Source organism: Panulirus ornatus, chromosome 10 (genome assembly GCF_036320965.1).
Source record: "Panulirus ornatus isolate Po-2019 chromosome 10, ASM3632096v1, whole genome shotgun sequence".
Taxonomy (NCBI): domain Eukaryota; kingdom Metazoa; phylum Arthropoda; class Malacostraca; order Decapoda; family Palinuridae; genus Panulirus; species Panulirus ornatus.
The window spans coordinates 32785271-32802623 of record NC_092233.1 but is presented as its reverse complement, the minus strand read 5'-3'; the positions used below and the strand labels follow the sequence as shown (position 1 = coordinate 32802623).

General features: G+C 42.3%; 1 protein-coding gene across 1 annotated transcript in view; it reads right to left on the bottom strand.

Annotated features, from left to right (window-relative positions):
• The window catches only part of LOC139750623 (dynein axonemal heavy chain 7-like), a 298921-nt gene that overhangs the window by 250275 nt on the left and 31293 nt on the right, over window positions 1-17353 (bottom strand). Inside the window, 2 exon segments of the mRNA XM_071665298.1 lie at window positions 50-182; window positions 6359-6582. Of these exon segments, the coding sequence (XP_071521399.1) occupies window positions 50-182; window positions 6359-6582 (357 nt within the window).

Sequence of the window (17353 nt, the reverse complement as noted above, 5' to 3'; positions counted from 1 at the left end):
CGTAGCTACCTTAAAACCTTAAAGAGACGTTACAACAGTACCTCCATACCTCACTTGGTAGCTTCGGCCGCGGGCGGGGTTTGCCAGAGTTGAGAACGAAGTCAACTGCGACCTTTCTCATGTTGTGCTCGTAGTCCCGCTGAAGCTGCTGTAGGAGGTTTTGGCACGTCCCCGTCTGCGTCCTGCAGCAGAAAGAGCCAGGGCTCAGTTGGTTTAGCATTAACTAAACAATAACAACTCAAATCAGTCTAACGTACAGTACCAGTGGCCATCTAGATGTCTAACGTTAGCTATTACCATCAGGTAATGTCATTAACTCCTTAGATTAATGACTGCTCAGTGCATACACCTGACCTACTAAGTCACTGACTAGAGCTGCCACTGATGTACTTAGTCATTAACTGTACTTGTCAATGACTTACTGATACTGGGGAATCCAGTGTAGTGGCCGTTGATATATCCAAAGCTTCTGACAAAGTGTGGCATTGTGGTCTCATCTATAAGCTCCCTCCCCTCTTTTGGCTTCCCTACTTCACTTTGATCCCTCATTTCTAGCTTCCTCTCTGGCCTATCTATATTTGTGGTTGTTAACGAATCAGACTCTCCACCATTCTTCATCAATAGCGGTGTCTCGTCTTCCACACTTTTTCTTCCACAAATAACCAAATTCACTCATATGATGAATATTCTACAGCGCATTCCTCCGCATTCTTCAGATCAGCTACTTCTCTCACTCAATCTGCATCTCAAAACAACTTTCCGAATAAACTTGGACAGGATATCTCAGTCGGGTAGACGAAATCTGGTCAAGTTTAATGCCTCCAAGACCTTGTTTCTGTCCACCTCTCCATCGACAACTTTTCCCTTGACTCAGTGAACATACTTGGTATTACTGTAACAGCCACCCTATCTTGGAAACCCCACATGACGGAAATAAATCTGTCTGTCTCTAAGAAAGTGGGTGTCCTGTTTAGATGTCGAAATTTCTTCTCATCCGAACACTTGCTACGTTTAGACAAAGGAATAAATTCGTCCTTGTATGGAGTACTGCTCTCACATCTAGAGCGGTTCAAGTTTTGCACCCTTACTAAACAGAGACGAGTTAAAAGCAGACCGACTTACCAACCTTTCCAGGCTAACTTCATAACCTGACCCACTTGCCCTACACCGTAATGTTGGTTTATTTTCCCTCTTCTGTACTATGGTATTTGGTTTTTGCTCCTGAGAGCTTGCTGCTTGTGTGCCCCACCATTAGCTAGACTACGCAATGTTGACCAAGCTGCTGCGTCACATGGTTACTGTGTGGCAGCTTGCCGAGTATTGCGTGGTATAACTAATGGTGAGGGCACACAAGCAGCCAACTCTGGGGAACAAACCAAAGTAATACCTACAGAAGAGGGAAAGTGGACCAACATTGTGGCGAAGGGCAAGTGAGTCATATGTTGAAGATATCCTGGGAGAGTTGATAAGTCGGATCGTTTTCGACACAACTCTGTTTAGACAGGATGCAGAGCTAGAACCATCCCAGATGTGAGAGCAATACTCCATACAAGGACGGATCAATCCTACGTATAAATGAAGAAACTGTTCGAAAGAAAAGAAATTCCGACATCTAAACAGGAAACCGTTTCTTAAAGAAAGACTTAGCTATTTCCGTATTTTGGAGTTTCCAGGATAGTGTGGATGTTACAATGATACCAAGTATGTTCAATGAGTCTAGAGGTGGAATTACAGAACCATCGTAGGAAAATTGTGAAGAATGTTTGATAGAGAAATGGACAGGAACTGGGTCTTGGAGGCATTAAACTCGACAAGATTACATCTACCTCACTGACATATCCCTGTCCAAGTTTACTGAAACAGTTGTGCTGAGACGAGGTGCAGATCGAGAGAATCTTAGAAGAAAAAGGAGATTTAAAGCATGTGGAGATACGCAGTAATGAGTCTTCAGCATATGATGAGTGCATTTGCTCATTTGTAGAAAGGAAATCGTTCACAGAAATGAGAAAAAGAACATTCAGGGACACCGCTGCTGCTGGATAAAGAAGAAAAGGTTGATCCATCAACAACTAGATATGACGGAGCAAAGCGAGGGAGGGAAGCCAAGGGAGGGGAGCTTACAGATAACGACCCGATGCCACACTCTGTCAAAAGCTTTGGACGTATCAAGGACAACTGAACAACTATACATGAATTCCTTAAATCTTTGAGGGATAATGACCAGACATTAGTAAGATAGGAAAGAATATCACCAGTGGATTTCGCTTAACTAAAGCCATACTGGTGATGAGAGACAAGGCTGTGAGATTCAAACTGTCTGAAGATGTAGGAGGTGAGGAGGGATTCAAACACTTTGGAAACAGTAGATGTCAAAGCAATAGGACGGTAGAGGGGCGAGACATATCACCCTTCTTAGGGATGGCATGTACTAACACATGCCTCCAGTAATGGAAATGACGAGCAAGCACAGGTGCAAGTTCGAACGTACTCTATTTCAGTACACGGGGATGGATGCCATCAGGGCCATAAGCCTTGACTGTGTCCAGAGAGAGACGCGCTTTTAGGGCAGTTCGAATAAAGGCTACTGGTTTGGGCATTGGGGGGGGGGGGTGAAGAAATGCTAGTCATCCAGGGTAGAGATAAAGGAGAAACGGGAACCAAAATGAGTTGTATTTCCACGGGAAAAAGTATAGTACCATCAGAACGGTAAAGAGTAAAGGTAGAGCGACAGAAGCTGCTAGCGATAAACATAGCTAAAGACTAGAAAGATCCATCAGTGGAAGACGAGGAGAGGTTATCCCACTTCCTTCGAGTAAAGGAACGCTTTGCTTCGCGGTCAACGTGCTTGCAGGGATCACGGGCAGGGATGTTGAGGAACCAGGCCCGGTGGGCCTCAACTCTTGCCTGAACGACCTCAGAACAGGAACGGATGAACCATGGGTTGGATGACGAGGTCGTCCAGGAGGAAGTGGGGATCAAGGCTACCTACCATTCCCACAACAGTGACCTCTGCTGTGCGTGTGGCGGAGACAGAAGCATCATTATTTCACACAGTAATTTACCCGAGGAAAGTCAGAAAAATAATTTCCTTAAGTTGTCACAAACTGCAGTTGTCAGTGTTTTGCCAAGTCACTCACTGTAGTTGTTATTGCCTTAATGACCCACTGACTAACTGAGTTACTGACTTACTGAGTTATTGACTGCAGTTCCTACAGCCTTACTGAGTCACTGACCATATAGCTGCTAATCTCTTCTGGAGTCACTGAATGTAGTTTCTATCACCTTAATGTCTGATTGTAGCTGCTACTACTTTACCGAGTCACTGACTGTAGTTTCTATCGCCTTAGTAAGTCCCTGATTGTAGTCACTATCTTACTGAGTCCCTGATTGTAGTTATTATCTTACTGAGTCCCTGATTGTAGTCACTATCTTACTGAGTCCCTGATTGTAGTCATTATCTTACTGAGTCCCTGATTGTAGTTATTATCTTACTGAGTCCCTGATTGTAGTTATTATCTTACTGAGTCCCTGATTGTAGTTATTATCTTACTAAGTCCCTGATTGTAGTCATTATCTTACTGAGTCCCTGATTGTAGTCATTATCTTACTGAGTCCCTGATTGTAGTCATTATCTTACTGAGTCCCTGATTGTAGTCATTATCTTACTGAGTCCCTGATTGTAGTTATTATCTTACTGAGTCCCTGATTGTAGTCATTATCTTACTGAGTCCCTGATTGTAGTTATTATCTTACTGAGTCCCTGATTGTAGTCATTATCTTACTGAGTCCCTGATTGTAGTCATTATCTTACTGAGTCCCTGATTGTAGTTATTATCTTACTAAGTCCCTGATTGTAGTTATTATCTTACTAAGTCCCTGATTGTAGTCATTATCTTACTAAGTCCTTGATTGTAGTCATTATCTTACTAAGTCCTTGATTGTAGTCATTATCTTACTGAGTCCCTGATTGTAGTCATTATCTTACTGAGTCCCTGATTGTAGTCATTACTTACTAAGTCCCTTACTAAGTCCTTGATTGTAGTCATTATCTTACTGAGTCCCTGATTGTAGTCATTATCTTACCGAGTTCCTGATTGTAGTCATTATCTTACTAAGTCCCTGATTGTAGTCATTATCTTACTAAGTCCCTGATTGTAGTCATTATCTTACTAAGTCCCTGATTGTAGTCATTATCTTACTAAGTCCCTGATTGTAGTCATTATCTTACTGAGTCCCTGATTGTAGTCATTATCTTACTGAGTCCCTGATTGTAGTTATTATCTTACTGAGTCCCTGATTGTAGTTATTATCTTACTGAGTCCCTGATTGTAGTCATTATCTTACTAAGTCCTTGATTGTAGTCACTATCTTACTAAGTCCTTGATTGTAGTCACTATCTTACTGAGTCCCTGATTGTAGTTATTATCTTACTGAGTCCCTGATTGTAGTTATTATCTTACTAAGTCCCTGATGGTAGTCATTATCTTACTGAGTCCCTGATTGTAGTCATTATCTTACTGAGTTCCTGAGTCATTGTCTTACTACGTCCTTGATTGTAGTCATTATCTTACTGAGTCCCTGATTGTAGTCATTATCTTACTGAGTTCCTGAGTCATTGTCTTACTACGTCCTTGATTGTAGTCATTATCTTACTGAGTCCCTGATTGTAGTTATTATCTTATTGAGTCCCTGATTGTAGTCATTATCTTACTGAGTCCCTGATTGTAGTTATTATCTTACTGAGTCCCTGATTGTAGTCATTATCTTACTGAGTCCCTGATTGTAGTCATTATCTTACTGAGTCCCTGATTGTAGTTATTATCTTACTAAGTCCTTGATTGTAGTCACTATCTTACTGAGTCCTTGATTGTAGTCACTATCTTACTAAGTCCTTGATTGTAGTCACTATCTTACTGAGTCCCTGATTGTAGTTATTATCTTACTGAGTCCCTGATTGTAGTTATTATCTTACTGAGTCCCTGATTGTAGTCATTATCTTACTGAGTTCCTGAGTCATTGTCTTACTACGTCCTTGATTGTAGTCATTATCTTACTGAGTCCCTGATTGTAGTCATTATCTTACTGAGTTCCTGAGTCATTGTCTTACTACGTCCTTGATTGTAGTCATTATCTTACTGAGTCCCTGATTGTAGTTATTATCTTACTGAGTTCCTGAGTCATTGTCTTACTAAGTCCTTGATTGTAGTCATTATCTTACTAAGTCCCTGATTGTAGTCATTATATTACTGAGTCCCTGATTGTAGTCATTATCTTACTGAGTTCCTGAGTCATTGTCTTACTAAGTCCTTGATTGTAGTCATTATCTTACTAAGTCCCTGATTGTAGTCATTATATTACTGAGTTCCTGATTGTAGACATCTTACTGAGTCCCTGATTGTAGTTATTATCTTACTGAGTTCCTGAGTCATTGTCTTACTAAGTCCTTGATTGTAGTCATTATCTTACTAAGTCCCTGATTGTAGTCATTATATTACTGAGTCCCTGATTGTAGTCATTATCTTACTGAGTTCCTGAGTCATTGTCTTACTAAGTCCTTGATTGTAGTCATTATCTTACTAAGTCCCTGATTGTAGTCATTATATTACTGAGTTCCTGATTGTAGACATCTTACTGAGTCCCTGATTGTAGTCATTATCGTACCGAGTTCCTGATTGTAGACATCTTCATGAGTTCCTGATTGTAGTCAATATCTTACTGAGTCTGATTGTTGCTTTCACCGACCGAGTCACTGAGTGCAGTTTTCATGTTCTTCCCGAGTGACTGACTATAGTTGTCACCGTCTCACTGCCTGTGCTTGTCACTGTCTCACTGCCTTCCAGACGGTGGTTGTCAGTCTTACGTAGTCACTGACTGCAGGTGTCAATGACTTCCTGAGTCCCTGACTGTAGTTGTTACTAAAGAGTTACGAATGACTAAGGAGGCCAGTCTTACTCAGTCACTGACTGTAGTTGTCAACGACTTATTGAGTCGTTCACTATAGCTGTCATTGACTTACTGAGTCACTGTCTTACAGAGTCATTGACTGTAACTGTCACTGTTTATTGAATCAATAAACGTGGTTGTCACTACCATACCGAACCAATGGCAGAAGTTATTACAATCTTTTTGAGTCACTTGACGTGCTACTAGACTGTGGAGCCACTAGCCTAAGGTGCCACTAGACTGTGGAGCCACTAGCCTAAGGTGCCACTAGACTGTGGAGCCACTGACCAGACGTGCAACTGGACTGTAGCCACTGACCTAAAGTGCCATTACTATATTGTGAAGCCACTGACCAGACATGTAACTGGACTGCAGCCAATGACCGAAGGTGCCACCAGACTGTGAAGCCACTGACCTGAGGTGCTTGGGGACGAGTCCGAGGATGGCTGAGACCCAGGACTTCTGGAAGGGGCTGGAGTGCATGGAGAGGCCGCGGGTGATGAAGTAATGGTAGCGACGTTCCAGCTGGGCTCGTCCGCTCTTCGTCTGACATTCGTCCGTCTTGAGTAGCTTCACCAACGTCCGTCTGAAGTCCTGCCTGTTTTCCAGCATCTCCAGGTAACTCGCTTTCTTCCTCGCCTGTCCACATGAGCCAAGACTTACTCATCATGCACGTCCACCTAAGGTGCTACCCGGGACACAGGCAGGCAAGGATATCCCCCAGGAACTGAGTGAAGCAGTAATGACACACTACATACATCAGACTGTGACCATCTTTCTGCACATAGAGGATACTCCAGACCTTAGTCTGGAATGGTTGCCATAACTGCCCTTGGTCTACATTATCAAATCTTAAGCTATATGTTCTTCCAGATGTCCCGATTATCCAATTCGAAAACATCAGTTTGTCTAAAATATATGTCAAACATGTGGAGGTGTACGACATCTCAGATCAAACAAAATATATATTCCATTGGATCTAAGTTAAAGTACCCTAGATCTTTCATTGATAAATCCCTTAAGTTAGCAAAGAAATCATTTTATAGAGTTGAGCCCACACCTCCCATTGACACCAAGAATCTTTTACTTCTCCTTTTTAATAATAATTTCACATTACTTCCCATGTTGCTTAAATCCTTTAATGCAAATGTTGCCTTCAGCAAACACTAATACAATAAAGAATATCTTAATCAGGAATTCACCATAAAATTCTCCTGGACGCATCGATAAAGTGCCATGTAGAAACTGATAAGTTTTATGTTGGACAGACGGGTAAGGATCTTTCTGTTAGACTTAAGCCACATAAATATGGTATAAGAACGGGACAAGAGTCAAATGCCTTATTTAATCACGTTAAAGATTATGATCACTGTACTGACGGGAGTAATGCCATCTCAGTTATCAACTCTAACTCTATTACCACGAGAAATATCATTGAATCTTCTATCATTAAATACACAAAGAATTATAATCTTAATATTAGTAATGGTCTATACAAATTAGATAACTTTATTGTTGAAAAATTTGTAAAATAAATTTATGAACGCTCGTTGTCAGTCTTGGACAATCGCATGTTTACCAAATGGCGTCCTAGCATAGTCTCTTCCATGTATATCAACTGACTTATATTTCTCTCTTGTGTCTCCCCTGATGATGTGATTATCACATGAAAGTGCACTTGGTAACTTATCGTGTTTCATTTTCCTCGTGGACTCATAGGAATATCTTGATCACGCGCAAAATTGTCATCCTCTCCTCCTTGTATTTTAACTTTCTAAATGGGGAAAGAGGAGTCACGCGGGGAGTGCTCATCCTCCGCGAAGACTCAGATTAGGGTGTCTAAATGTGTGTGGATGTAACCAAGATGAGAAAAAAGGAGAGATAGGTAGTATGTTTGAGGAAAGGAACCTGGATGTTTTGGCTCTGAGTGAAACGAAGCTCAAGGGTAAAGGGGATGAGTGGTTTGGGAATGTCTTGGGAGTAAAGTCAGGGATTAGTGAGAGGACAAGAGCAAGGAAAGGAGTAGCACTACTCCTGAAACAGAAGTGGTGGGAGTATGTGATAGTGTAAGAAAGTAAAATAGATTGATATGGGTAAAACTGAAAGTGGATGGAGAGAGATGGGTGACTATTGGTGCATATGCACCTGGGCATGAGAAGAAAGATCATGAGAGGCACGTGTTTTGGGGGCAGCTAAATGAGTGTGTTAGTGATTTTGACGCACGAGACCGGGTTATAGTGATGGGTGATTTGAATGCAAAGGTGAGTAATGTGGCAGTTGAGGGAATAATTAGTGTACATGGAGTGTTCAATGTTGTAAATGGAAATGGTGAAGAGCTTGTAGATTTATGTGCTGAAAAAGGACTGGTGATTGGGAATACCTAGTTTAAAAAGAGAGATATACATAAGTATACGTATGTAAGTAGGAGAGATGGCCAGAGAGCGTTATTGGATTATGTGTTAATTGATAGGTGTGCGAAAGAGAGACTTTTGCTGAGAGGTGCAACTAAAGGGATGTCTGATCATTATATTGTGGAGGCGAAGGTGAAGATTTGTAGAGGTTTTCAGAAAAGAAGAGAGAATGTTGGGGTGAAGAGAGTGGTGAGAGTATGTGAGCTTGGGAAGGAGACTTGTGTGAGGAAGTACTAGGAGAGACTGAGTACAGAATGAAAAAAGGTGAGAACAAAGGACGTAAGGGGAGTGGGGGAGGAATGGGATGTATTTAGGAAAGCAGTCAGGGCTTGTGCAAAAGAAGCTTGTGGCATGAGAAGCGTGGGAGGTGGGCAGATTAGAAAGGGTAGTGAGTGGTGCGATGAAGAAGTAAGATTACTAGTGAAAGGGAAGAGAGAGGCATTTGGACGATTTTTGCAGGGAAATATCGCAAATGACTGGGAGATGTATAAAAAAAAGAGGCAGGAGGTCAAGAGAAAGGTGCAAGAGGCGAAAAAGAGGGCAAATGAGAGTTGGGGTGAGAATGTATCATTAAATTTTAGAGAGAATAAAAAGATGCTTTGGAAGGAGGTAAATAAAGTGCGTAAAACAAGGGAACAAATGGGAACATCGGTGAAGGGGGCTAATGGGGAGGTGATGACAAGTAGTGGTGATGTGAGGAGATGGAGTGAGAATTTTGAAGGTTTGTTGAATGTGTTTGATGATAAGAATGGTAGATATAGGGTGTTTTGGTCGAGGTGGTGTGCAAAGTGAGAGGGTTAGGGAAAATGATTTGGTAAAGAGAGAAGAGGCAGTAAAAGCTTTGCGGAAGATGAAAGCCGGCAAAGCAGCGGTTTTGGATGGTATTGCAGTGGAATTTATTGAAAGAGGGGGTAACTGTATTGTTGACTGGTTGGTAAGGTTATTTAACGCATGATGAGGTGCCTGAGGATTGGCGGAATGCTTGCATAGTGCCATTGTACAAAGGCAAAGGGGTAAGAGTGAGTGCTCAAACTACAGAGGTATAAGTTTGTTGAGTATTCCTGGGAAATTATTTGGAAGGGTATTAATTGAGGGGGTGAAGGCATGTACAGAGCATCAGATTGGGGAAGAGCAGTGTGGTTTCAGAAGTGGTAGAGGATGTGTGGATCAGGTGTTTGCTTTGAAGAATTTATGTGGGAAATACTTAGAAAAGCAAATGGATTTGTATGTAGCATTTATGGATCTAGAGAAGGCATATGATAAGAGTTGATAGAGATGCTCTGTGGAAGGTATTGAGAATATATGGTGTGGGAGGCAAGTTGTTAGAAACAGTGAAAAGTTTCTATCGAGGATGTAAGGCATGAGTACGTGTAGGAAGAGAAGAAAGTGATTGGTTCTCAGTGAATGTAGGTTTGCGGCAGGGGTGTGTGATTCTCCATGGTTGTTTAATTTGTTTATGGATGGGGTTGTTAGGGAGGTGAATGCAAGAGTTTTGGAAAGAGAAGCAAGTATGAAGTCTTTTGTGGATGAGAGAGCTTGGGAAGTGAGTCAGTTGTTGTTCGCTGATGATACAGCGCTGGTGGCTGATTCATTTGAGAAACTGCAGAAGCTGGTGGCTGAGTTTGGTAAAGTGTGTGAAAGAAGAAAGTAGAGAGTAAATGTGAATAAGAGTAAGGTTATTAGGTACAGTAGGGTTGAGGGACAAGTCAACTGGGAGTAAGTTTGAATGGAGAAAAACTGGAGGAAGTCAAGTGTTTTAGATATCTGGGAGTGGATTTGGCAGCGAATGGAACCATGGAAGCTGAAGTGAATCATAGGGTGGGGGAGGGGGCGAAAGTTCTGGGAGCGTTGAAGAATGTGTGGAAGTCGAGAACATTATCTCGGAAAGTAAAAATGGGTATGTTTGAAGGAATAGTGGTTCCAACAATGTTATATGGCTGCGAGGCGTGGGCTATGGATAGAGTTGTGCGGAGGAGGGTGGATGTGCTGGAAATGAGATGTTTGAGGACAATGTGTGGTGCGAGGTGGTTTGATCAAGTAAGTAATAATAGGGTAAGAGAGATGTGTGGTAATAAAAAGAGTGTGGTTGAGAGAGCAGAAGAGGGTGTGATGAAATGGTTTGGTCGCATGGAGAGAATGAGAGAGGAAAGATTGACCAAGAGGATATATGTGTCAGACGTGGAGGGAACGAGGAGAAGTGGGAGACCAAATTGGAGGTGGAAAGATGGAGTGAAAAATATTTTGAGTGATCGGGGCCTGAACATGCAGGAGGGTGAAAGGCGTGCAAGGAATAGAGTGAATTGGAACGATGTGGTATACCGGGATCGACGTGCTGTCAATGTATTGAATCAGGGCATGTGAAGCATCTGGGGTAAAGCATGGAAAGTTCTGTGGGGCCTGGATGTGGAAAGGGAGCTGTGGTTTCGGTGCATTATTACATGGCAGCTAGAGACTGAATGTGAACGAAAGTGGCCTTTGTTGTCTTTTCCTAGCGCTACCTCGTGCACATTTGGGGGGAGGGGGTGGCTATTTTCATGTGTGGCGGGGTGGCGATGGGAATAAATAAAGGCAGACAGTATGAATTATGTGCATGTGTATATACGTATATGTCTGTGTGTGTATATATATTATACGTTGAGATGTATAGGTATGTATATATTGCGTGTGTGGATGTGTATGTATATACATGTGTATGTGGGTGGGTTGGGCCATTCTTTCGTCTGTTTCCTTGCGCTACCTCGCTATCGCGGGAGACAGTGACAAAGCAACATATATATATATATATATATATATATATATATATATATATATATATATATATATATATATGAGTCCACGGAGAAAATGGTCACGCGCAAAATTGTGATCCTTTCCAACCATATATATATATATATATATATATATATATATATATATATATATATATATATATATATATATATTTCTTTCTCTTTCAAACTATTCGCCATTTCCCGCATTAGCGAGGTAGCGTTAACAACAGAGAACTGGGCCTTTGAGGGAATATCCTCACCTGGCCCAGTTCTCTGTTCCTTCTTTTGGAAAATTAAAAAAAAAATAATGAGGGGAGTATTTCCAGCCCCCCCGCTCACTCCCCTTTTAGTCGCCTTCTACGACACGCAGGGAATACGTGGGAAGTATTCTTTCTCCCCTATCCCCAGGGATATATATATATATATATATATATATATATATATATATATATATATATATATATATATATATATATATATATATTCTTTTTTTTTTATTTTGCTTTGTCGCTGTCTCCCGCGTTTGCGAGGTAGCGCAAGGAAACAGACGAAAGAAATGGCCCAACCCACCCCTATACACATATATATACATACACGTCCACACACGCAAATATATATACCTATCCATCTCAATGTACACATATATATACACACACAGAAACATACATATATACCCATGCAAGCAATTCACACTGTCTGCCTTTATTCATTCCCATCGCCACCTCGCCACACATGGAATACCATCCCCCTCCCCCCTCATGTGTGCGAGGTAGCGCTAGGAAAAGACAACAAAGGCCCCATTCGTTCACACTCAGTCTCTAGCTGTCATGCAATAATGCCAGAAACCACAGCTCCCTTTCCACATCCAGGCCCCACACAGCTTTCCATGGTTTACCCCAGACGCTTCACATGCCCTGATTCAATCCACTGACAGCACGTCAACCCCGGTATACCACATCGCTCCAATTCACTCTATTCCTTGCCCGCCTTTCACCCTCCTGCATGTTCAGGCCCCGATCACTCAAAATCTTTTTCACTCCATCTTTCCACCTCCAATTTGGTCTCCCACTTCTCCTCGTTCCCTCCACCTCTGACACATATATCCTCTTGGTCAATCTTTCCTCACTCATTCTCTCCATGTGCCCAAACCATTTCAAAACACCCTCTTCTGCTCTCTCAACCACGCTCTTTTTATTTCCACACATCTCTCTTACCCTTACATTACTTACTCGATCAAACCACCTCACACCACACATTGTCCTCATACATCTCATTTCCAGCACATCCACCCTCCTTCGCACAACTCTATCCATAGCCCACGCCTCGCAACCATACAACATTGTTGGAACCACTATTCCTTCAAACATACCCATTTTTGCTTTCCGAGATAATGTTCTCGACTTCCACACATTCTTCAAGGCTCCCAGGATTTTCGCCCCCTCCCCCACCCTATGATTCACTTCTGCTTCCATGGTTCCATCCGCTGCCAGATCTACTCCCAGATATCTAAAACACTTTACTTCCTCCAGTTTTTCTCCATTCAAACTTACCTCCCAATTGACTTGACCCTCAGCCCTACTGTACCTAATAACCTTGCTCTTATTCAGTTACTCTTAACTTTCGTCTTTCACACACTTTACCAAACTCAGTCACCAGCTTCTGCAGTTTCTCACATGAATCAGCCATCAGCGCTGTATCATCAGCGAACAACAACTGACTCACTTCCCAAGCTCTCTCATCCACAACAGACCTCATACTTGCCCCTCTTTCCAAAACTCTTGCATTCACCTCCCTAACAACCCCATCCATAAACAAATTAAACAACCATGGAGACATCACACACCCCTACCGCAAACCTACATTCACTGAGAACCAATCACTTTCCTCTCTTCCTACTCGTACACATGCCTTACATCCTCGATAAAAACTTTTCGCTGCTTCTAACAACCTGCCTCCCACACCATACATTCTTAATACCTTCCACAGAGCATCTCTATCAACTCTATCATATGCCTTCTCCAGATCCATAAATGCTACATACAAATCCATTTGCTTTTCTAAGTATTTCTCACATACATTCTTCAAAGCAAACACCTGATCCACACATCCTCTACCACTTCTGAAACCACACTGCTCTTCCCCAATCTGATGCTCTGTACATGCCTTCACCCTCTCAATCAATACCCTCCCATATAATTTACCAGGAATACTCAACAAACTTATACCTCTGTAATTTGAGCACTCACTCTTATCCCCTTTGCCTTTGTACAATGGCACTATGCACGCATTCCGCCAATCCTCAGGCACCTCACCATGAGTCATACATACATTAAATAACCTTACCAACCAGTCAACAATACAGTCATCCCCTTTTTTAATAGATTCCACTGCAATACCATCCAGAGAGAGAGAGAGAGAGAGAATTAATGGTAGAAACTTAATGGCCTGAAAAACTAAAAGACAAAAACTATAGTAGCCTCGTCGACACGGGCGGAATGAGGTAGTGGTATGAGGTAGTGATGAGGTGAGGAGCAAATGGAGAGAGTACTTAGAAGGATTGTTGAATGTCTGATGACTGGGTGACAGATGTGGAGCGCTGGTGATGGGAAGGTATGCGAGGTGAGACGTCATCGCAAATGCTTTAGTGACGAAACGTGTGACGAAAGCCTTACGTTGGACGAGGTATAGTACAGCGGCCTGAGTGGATGAGTTTTCCGTTGAATTTGACAGTGTTAATGACTGGCTATTTAGGATATCTGATGGAAGGATCATGGTGAGGTTCCTGAAGATTAAAAGAATACCTTTATAGTGCCAGTGTATGAAGGCAAGGGGAACAAAAGTCTGTGTTCAAATCACATTGGTAAAAGTTTGTTTAGTTTACCCGGTAAGTTATATGGGAGAATGGTGTTTGATACAGTGGTAACATGGACTGAACTAGACTGGCTTGGAACACTGTGGCTTCGGGAGCAGTAGAGGATGTGTGGATTACGTGTTTGCTGTGAAGAATGTGTGTAAGAAATACTTATAAACCCAAAGGGATTTGCAAGAAGCATTTCATAGATCTCGAGACAGCGTAAGATAGGGTTGATAGCGTACGACAGGCTTGACAGATATGTTGTGATGAAGATATTACGAAAATACGGTAGTGGAGAATAGCTGATAGATGCAATGAAGAATTTCTATAGAGATAGCAGGGCATGTGAACGAGCAAAATAAGTACGGGGAGTGGTGCCAGGTGGTGTGTCTGCGTGTGTCACCGTGGCCGTCTTATTTGTTTACTGATGGAGTGATGAAGGGAGTAAATGTAAGGGTGTTGGGGAGAGGTCTAGTCTGTCAGGGGTGGGGAAGCCTTGCAGGTAACCGTTGTTGTTTGCTGATGATGCAACACTCATGGGAGATTCGAGTGAGATGCTACACAAGCTGGTGTCTGAGTTTGGGAGAGTGTGTGACAGGAGAAAGTTGAGAGTAAACGTGAATAAAAGGAAGATTATTACGTTTGGCTGTCAAAGAGACAGGTCAGTTCAAGTGTGAGTCTGAATGTGGAGAACTTGGAAGAACTGGCATGTGTCAATATCTGTGTGAATATGGCAACGAATGGAAATTTGGAAGTTGAAGTGGGTGAGAGAACGTCCTGGGCACAATGAGTGTCTGAGAGGTCACTCACTGTCTGAGGGAGTAAAGATGGGTATGTTTGATGGCATAGTAGTACCACGACGTTCTGTGGATACAAGGCATGAGTCCCCGGAAAAAATTAAAATGAAAACAATAAAGTAAAATAAAATAAAAAATAAGTATGGAACAATATGGAAGAAGTCGATGTAGTAAAAATAAAACTGAGAATAATATCATGTGGTGTGAGGAAGGTTGATCAAATGAGAAATGATAGGTTAAAAGAGAAAGCGAGCTGTGGTAGTTAGAGCATGTATTGAAAGAGTTGAGGAGGGTGGTATGAAGTGGTGTGGGCACATGAAGAGGATAAGTGAGAAGAGGATAACCTCTCCTCGTCATCTACTGATAAGTCTTTCTGGTCTTTAGCTAAGGGAATATCTAACAACTTCTGTCGCTCTACCCTTCCTCCACATTTCCGTTCTGACGGTACTAGAGCCGTGTTTTCCGTAGACAATGCAACTCTTTGATTTCTACTTCTCCTTTAAGTCCATCTTGGATGACTAATATTCCTTCACCCCTTGATGCTTCTCTTACTAATCCTATGTCTCCTCCCATACTCTCTTTTCGGACTGTCCGAAAAGCGCTTCTTCCTCTGGACACAAACAAGCCTTATGGTCCTGATGGCATACATCCCCGTGTACTGAGTGTGCCTCTGAACTTGCACCTGTGCTTGCTCGTCTGTTCCATCTATGTTTAAAAACAAAACTTTTCCTTCTTGGAAGCATGCATTGATACATCCCATCCCTAAGAAGGGTGACCCCTCTAACTATCGTCCTATGCTTTGACGTCTACCATTTCCAGTCTTTGAATCCCTCCTCAACTCCCATATCCTTAAACACCTCGAAAATCAGTCTTCGCTCTGATCACCATTATGGCTTCCGTAAGGCGAGATCCACTGGTGATATTCTTTCCTATCTTACTAATGTCTGGTCATCATCCCTGAAAGATTTTGGGGAGTCATGTGTTGTTGCCCTCGACATATCGAAGGCATTTGACAGGGTGTGGCATCCGTCTCATATCTACGCTCCCCTTTTTTGGCTTAACTACCTCATTTTGCCCCTTCATATCTAGCTTCCTCTCTGGCCGATCTATCTCTGGCTGTTGAATGATCAGCCTCTCCCCTTTTCTCCATCAACAGCGGTGTTCCTCAAAGTTCTGTCCTGTCCCCTACACTTTTTCTACTATTTTTCAAGGATTTCCTCTCCACATATAATCCAATGCACTCATGCGCTGACGACTCAACAATGCATTCATCCACATCCTTCAATTCAGCTCCCTCTTCTCTCACTCGATCTGCATCTCATCTTGACACAGCTTCCTCAATAATCTCCGACTTGGACGGGATATTTCGATGGGGATAGACTGTTAAGTATAATGCCTCCAAGAAGCAATTTCTACCCATCTCCCTATCGAAAACTCCCCACAACTCTTGTATCTCCTTTGACGATTCTGTTATTCCACCTTCTAACTTATTAAACATACTTGATATTACTATAACATCCATTCTTTCTTGGAAGCCCCACATTACAGAATAGATAAGTCTGCATCTAAGAAATTGGGTGTCCTATCAAGATGTCCAAACTTCTGAACAGTTGCTCCCTTTGTATACAGGACTGATTCGTCCTTGTATGAAGCACTGCTCTCTCATTTGGGGTGGTTCTAGTTCTGCATCCTTACTTGACATAGTTGAGTCCAAAGCTATCTGCCTTATAAACTGTCCTAGGCTAACTTCCAAACTCGACCCCCTTGCCTTTCCCTCTTCTATAGGTATTACTTTGGTTTTTGCTCCCGAGAGCTGGCTGCTTGTGTGCCCCCACCACTAACTAGACCACGCAATACCCAGCAAGGTGCTGCAGCACGTGATTATTGTGTGGCCATCAGCAACCCAAGAGTGGGCCGTTTTGACAATTGCTTCTTTCCCTACACGTCAAAGCTTTGGAACTCTACATTCTCATGTCTTTCCCAATAACTGTGACCTGACACATTTCAAAAGACGGGTTTTTTACTTTCTCAAAAATTCGTAAATACTTTCCCTTTTCTTCTCTTTTTCCGTTGAATAATTTTCTCTATATTTCAATCTGGGCGCGGCCTTGATGTGGACTTCTGTCCGTGACTGGAGCCTTCAGCATACAAAAAAAAAAAAAAAAAAAAAAAAAAAAAAAAAAAATCTAAGAGGGTGTTCGTGTCAGAAGTGGAGGGAACGAGGAAAATGAGTGAAGCAAGGAGGATGTGAAGGATGGAGTGAGAGATGCTTTGAGTGTTTGAGGCTTGAACATGCCGGAGGGTGTCTCAGGCGTACACGGGAGACAATGAACTGGAGGGTTGAACTACACAGAAACCGACAGCAATCTTTCATAGAAAGAGGTTCTGAGCTAATATGATGCGCGCGCGCGCTTGTGTATGTGTGTGTGTGTGTGTGTGTGTGTGTATCAAATTCCACTTACAAAAGGCCACACATGAAGAGTCAAGTCACCTTCGGCTTGGCTGTATCATCACCACTGAATGAATAACACTGGAATCTTGTCACGGAACATCTAGCTGCAAGAAGTCCATCATTTC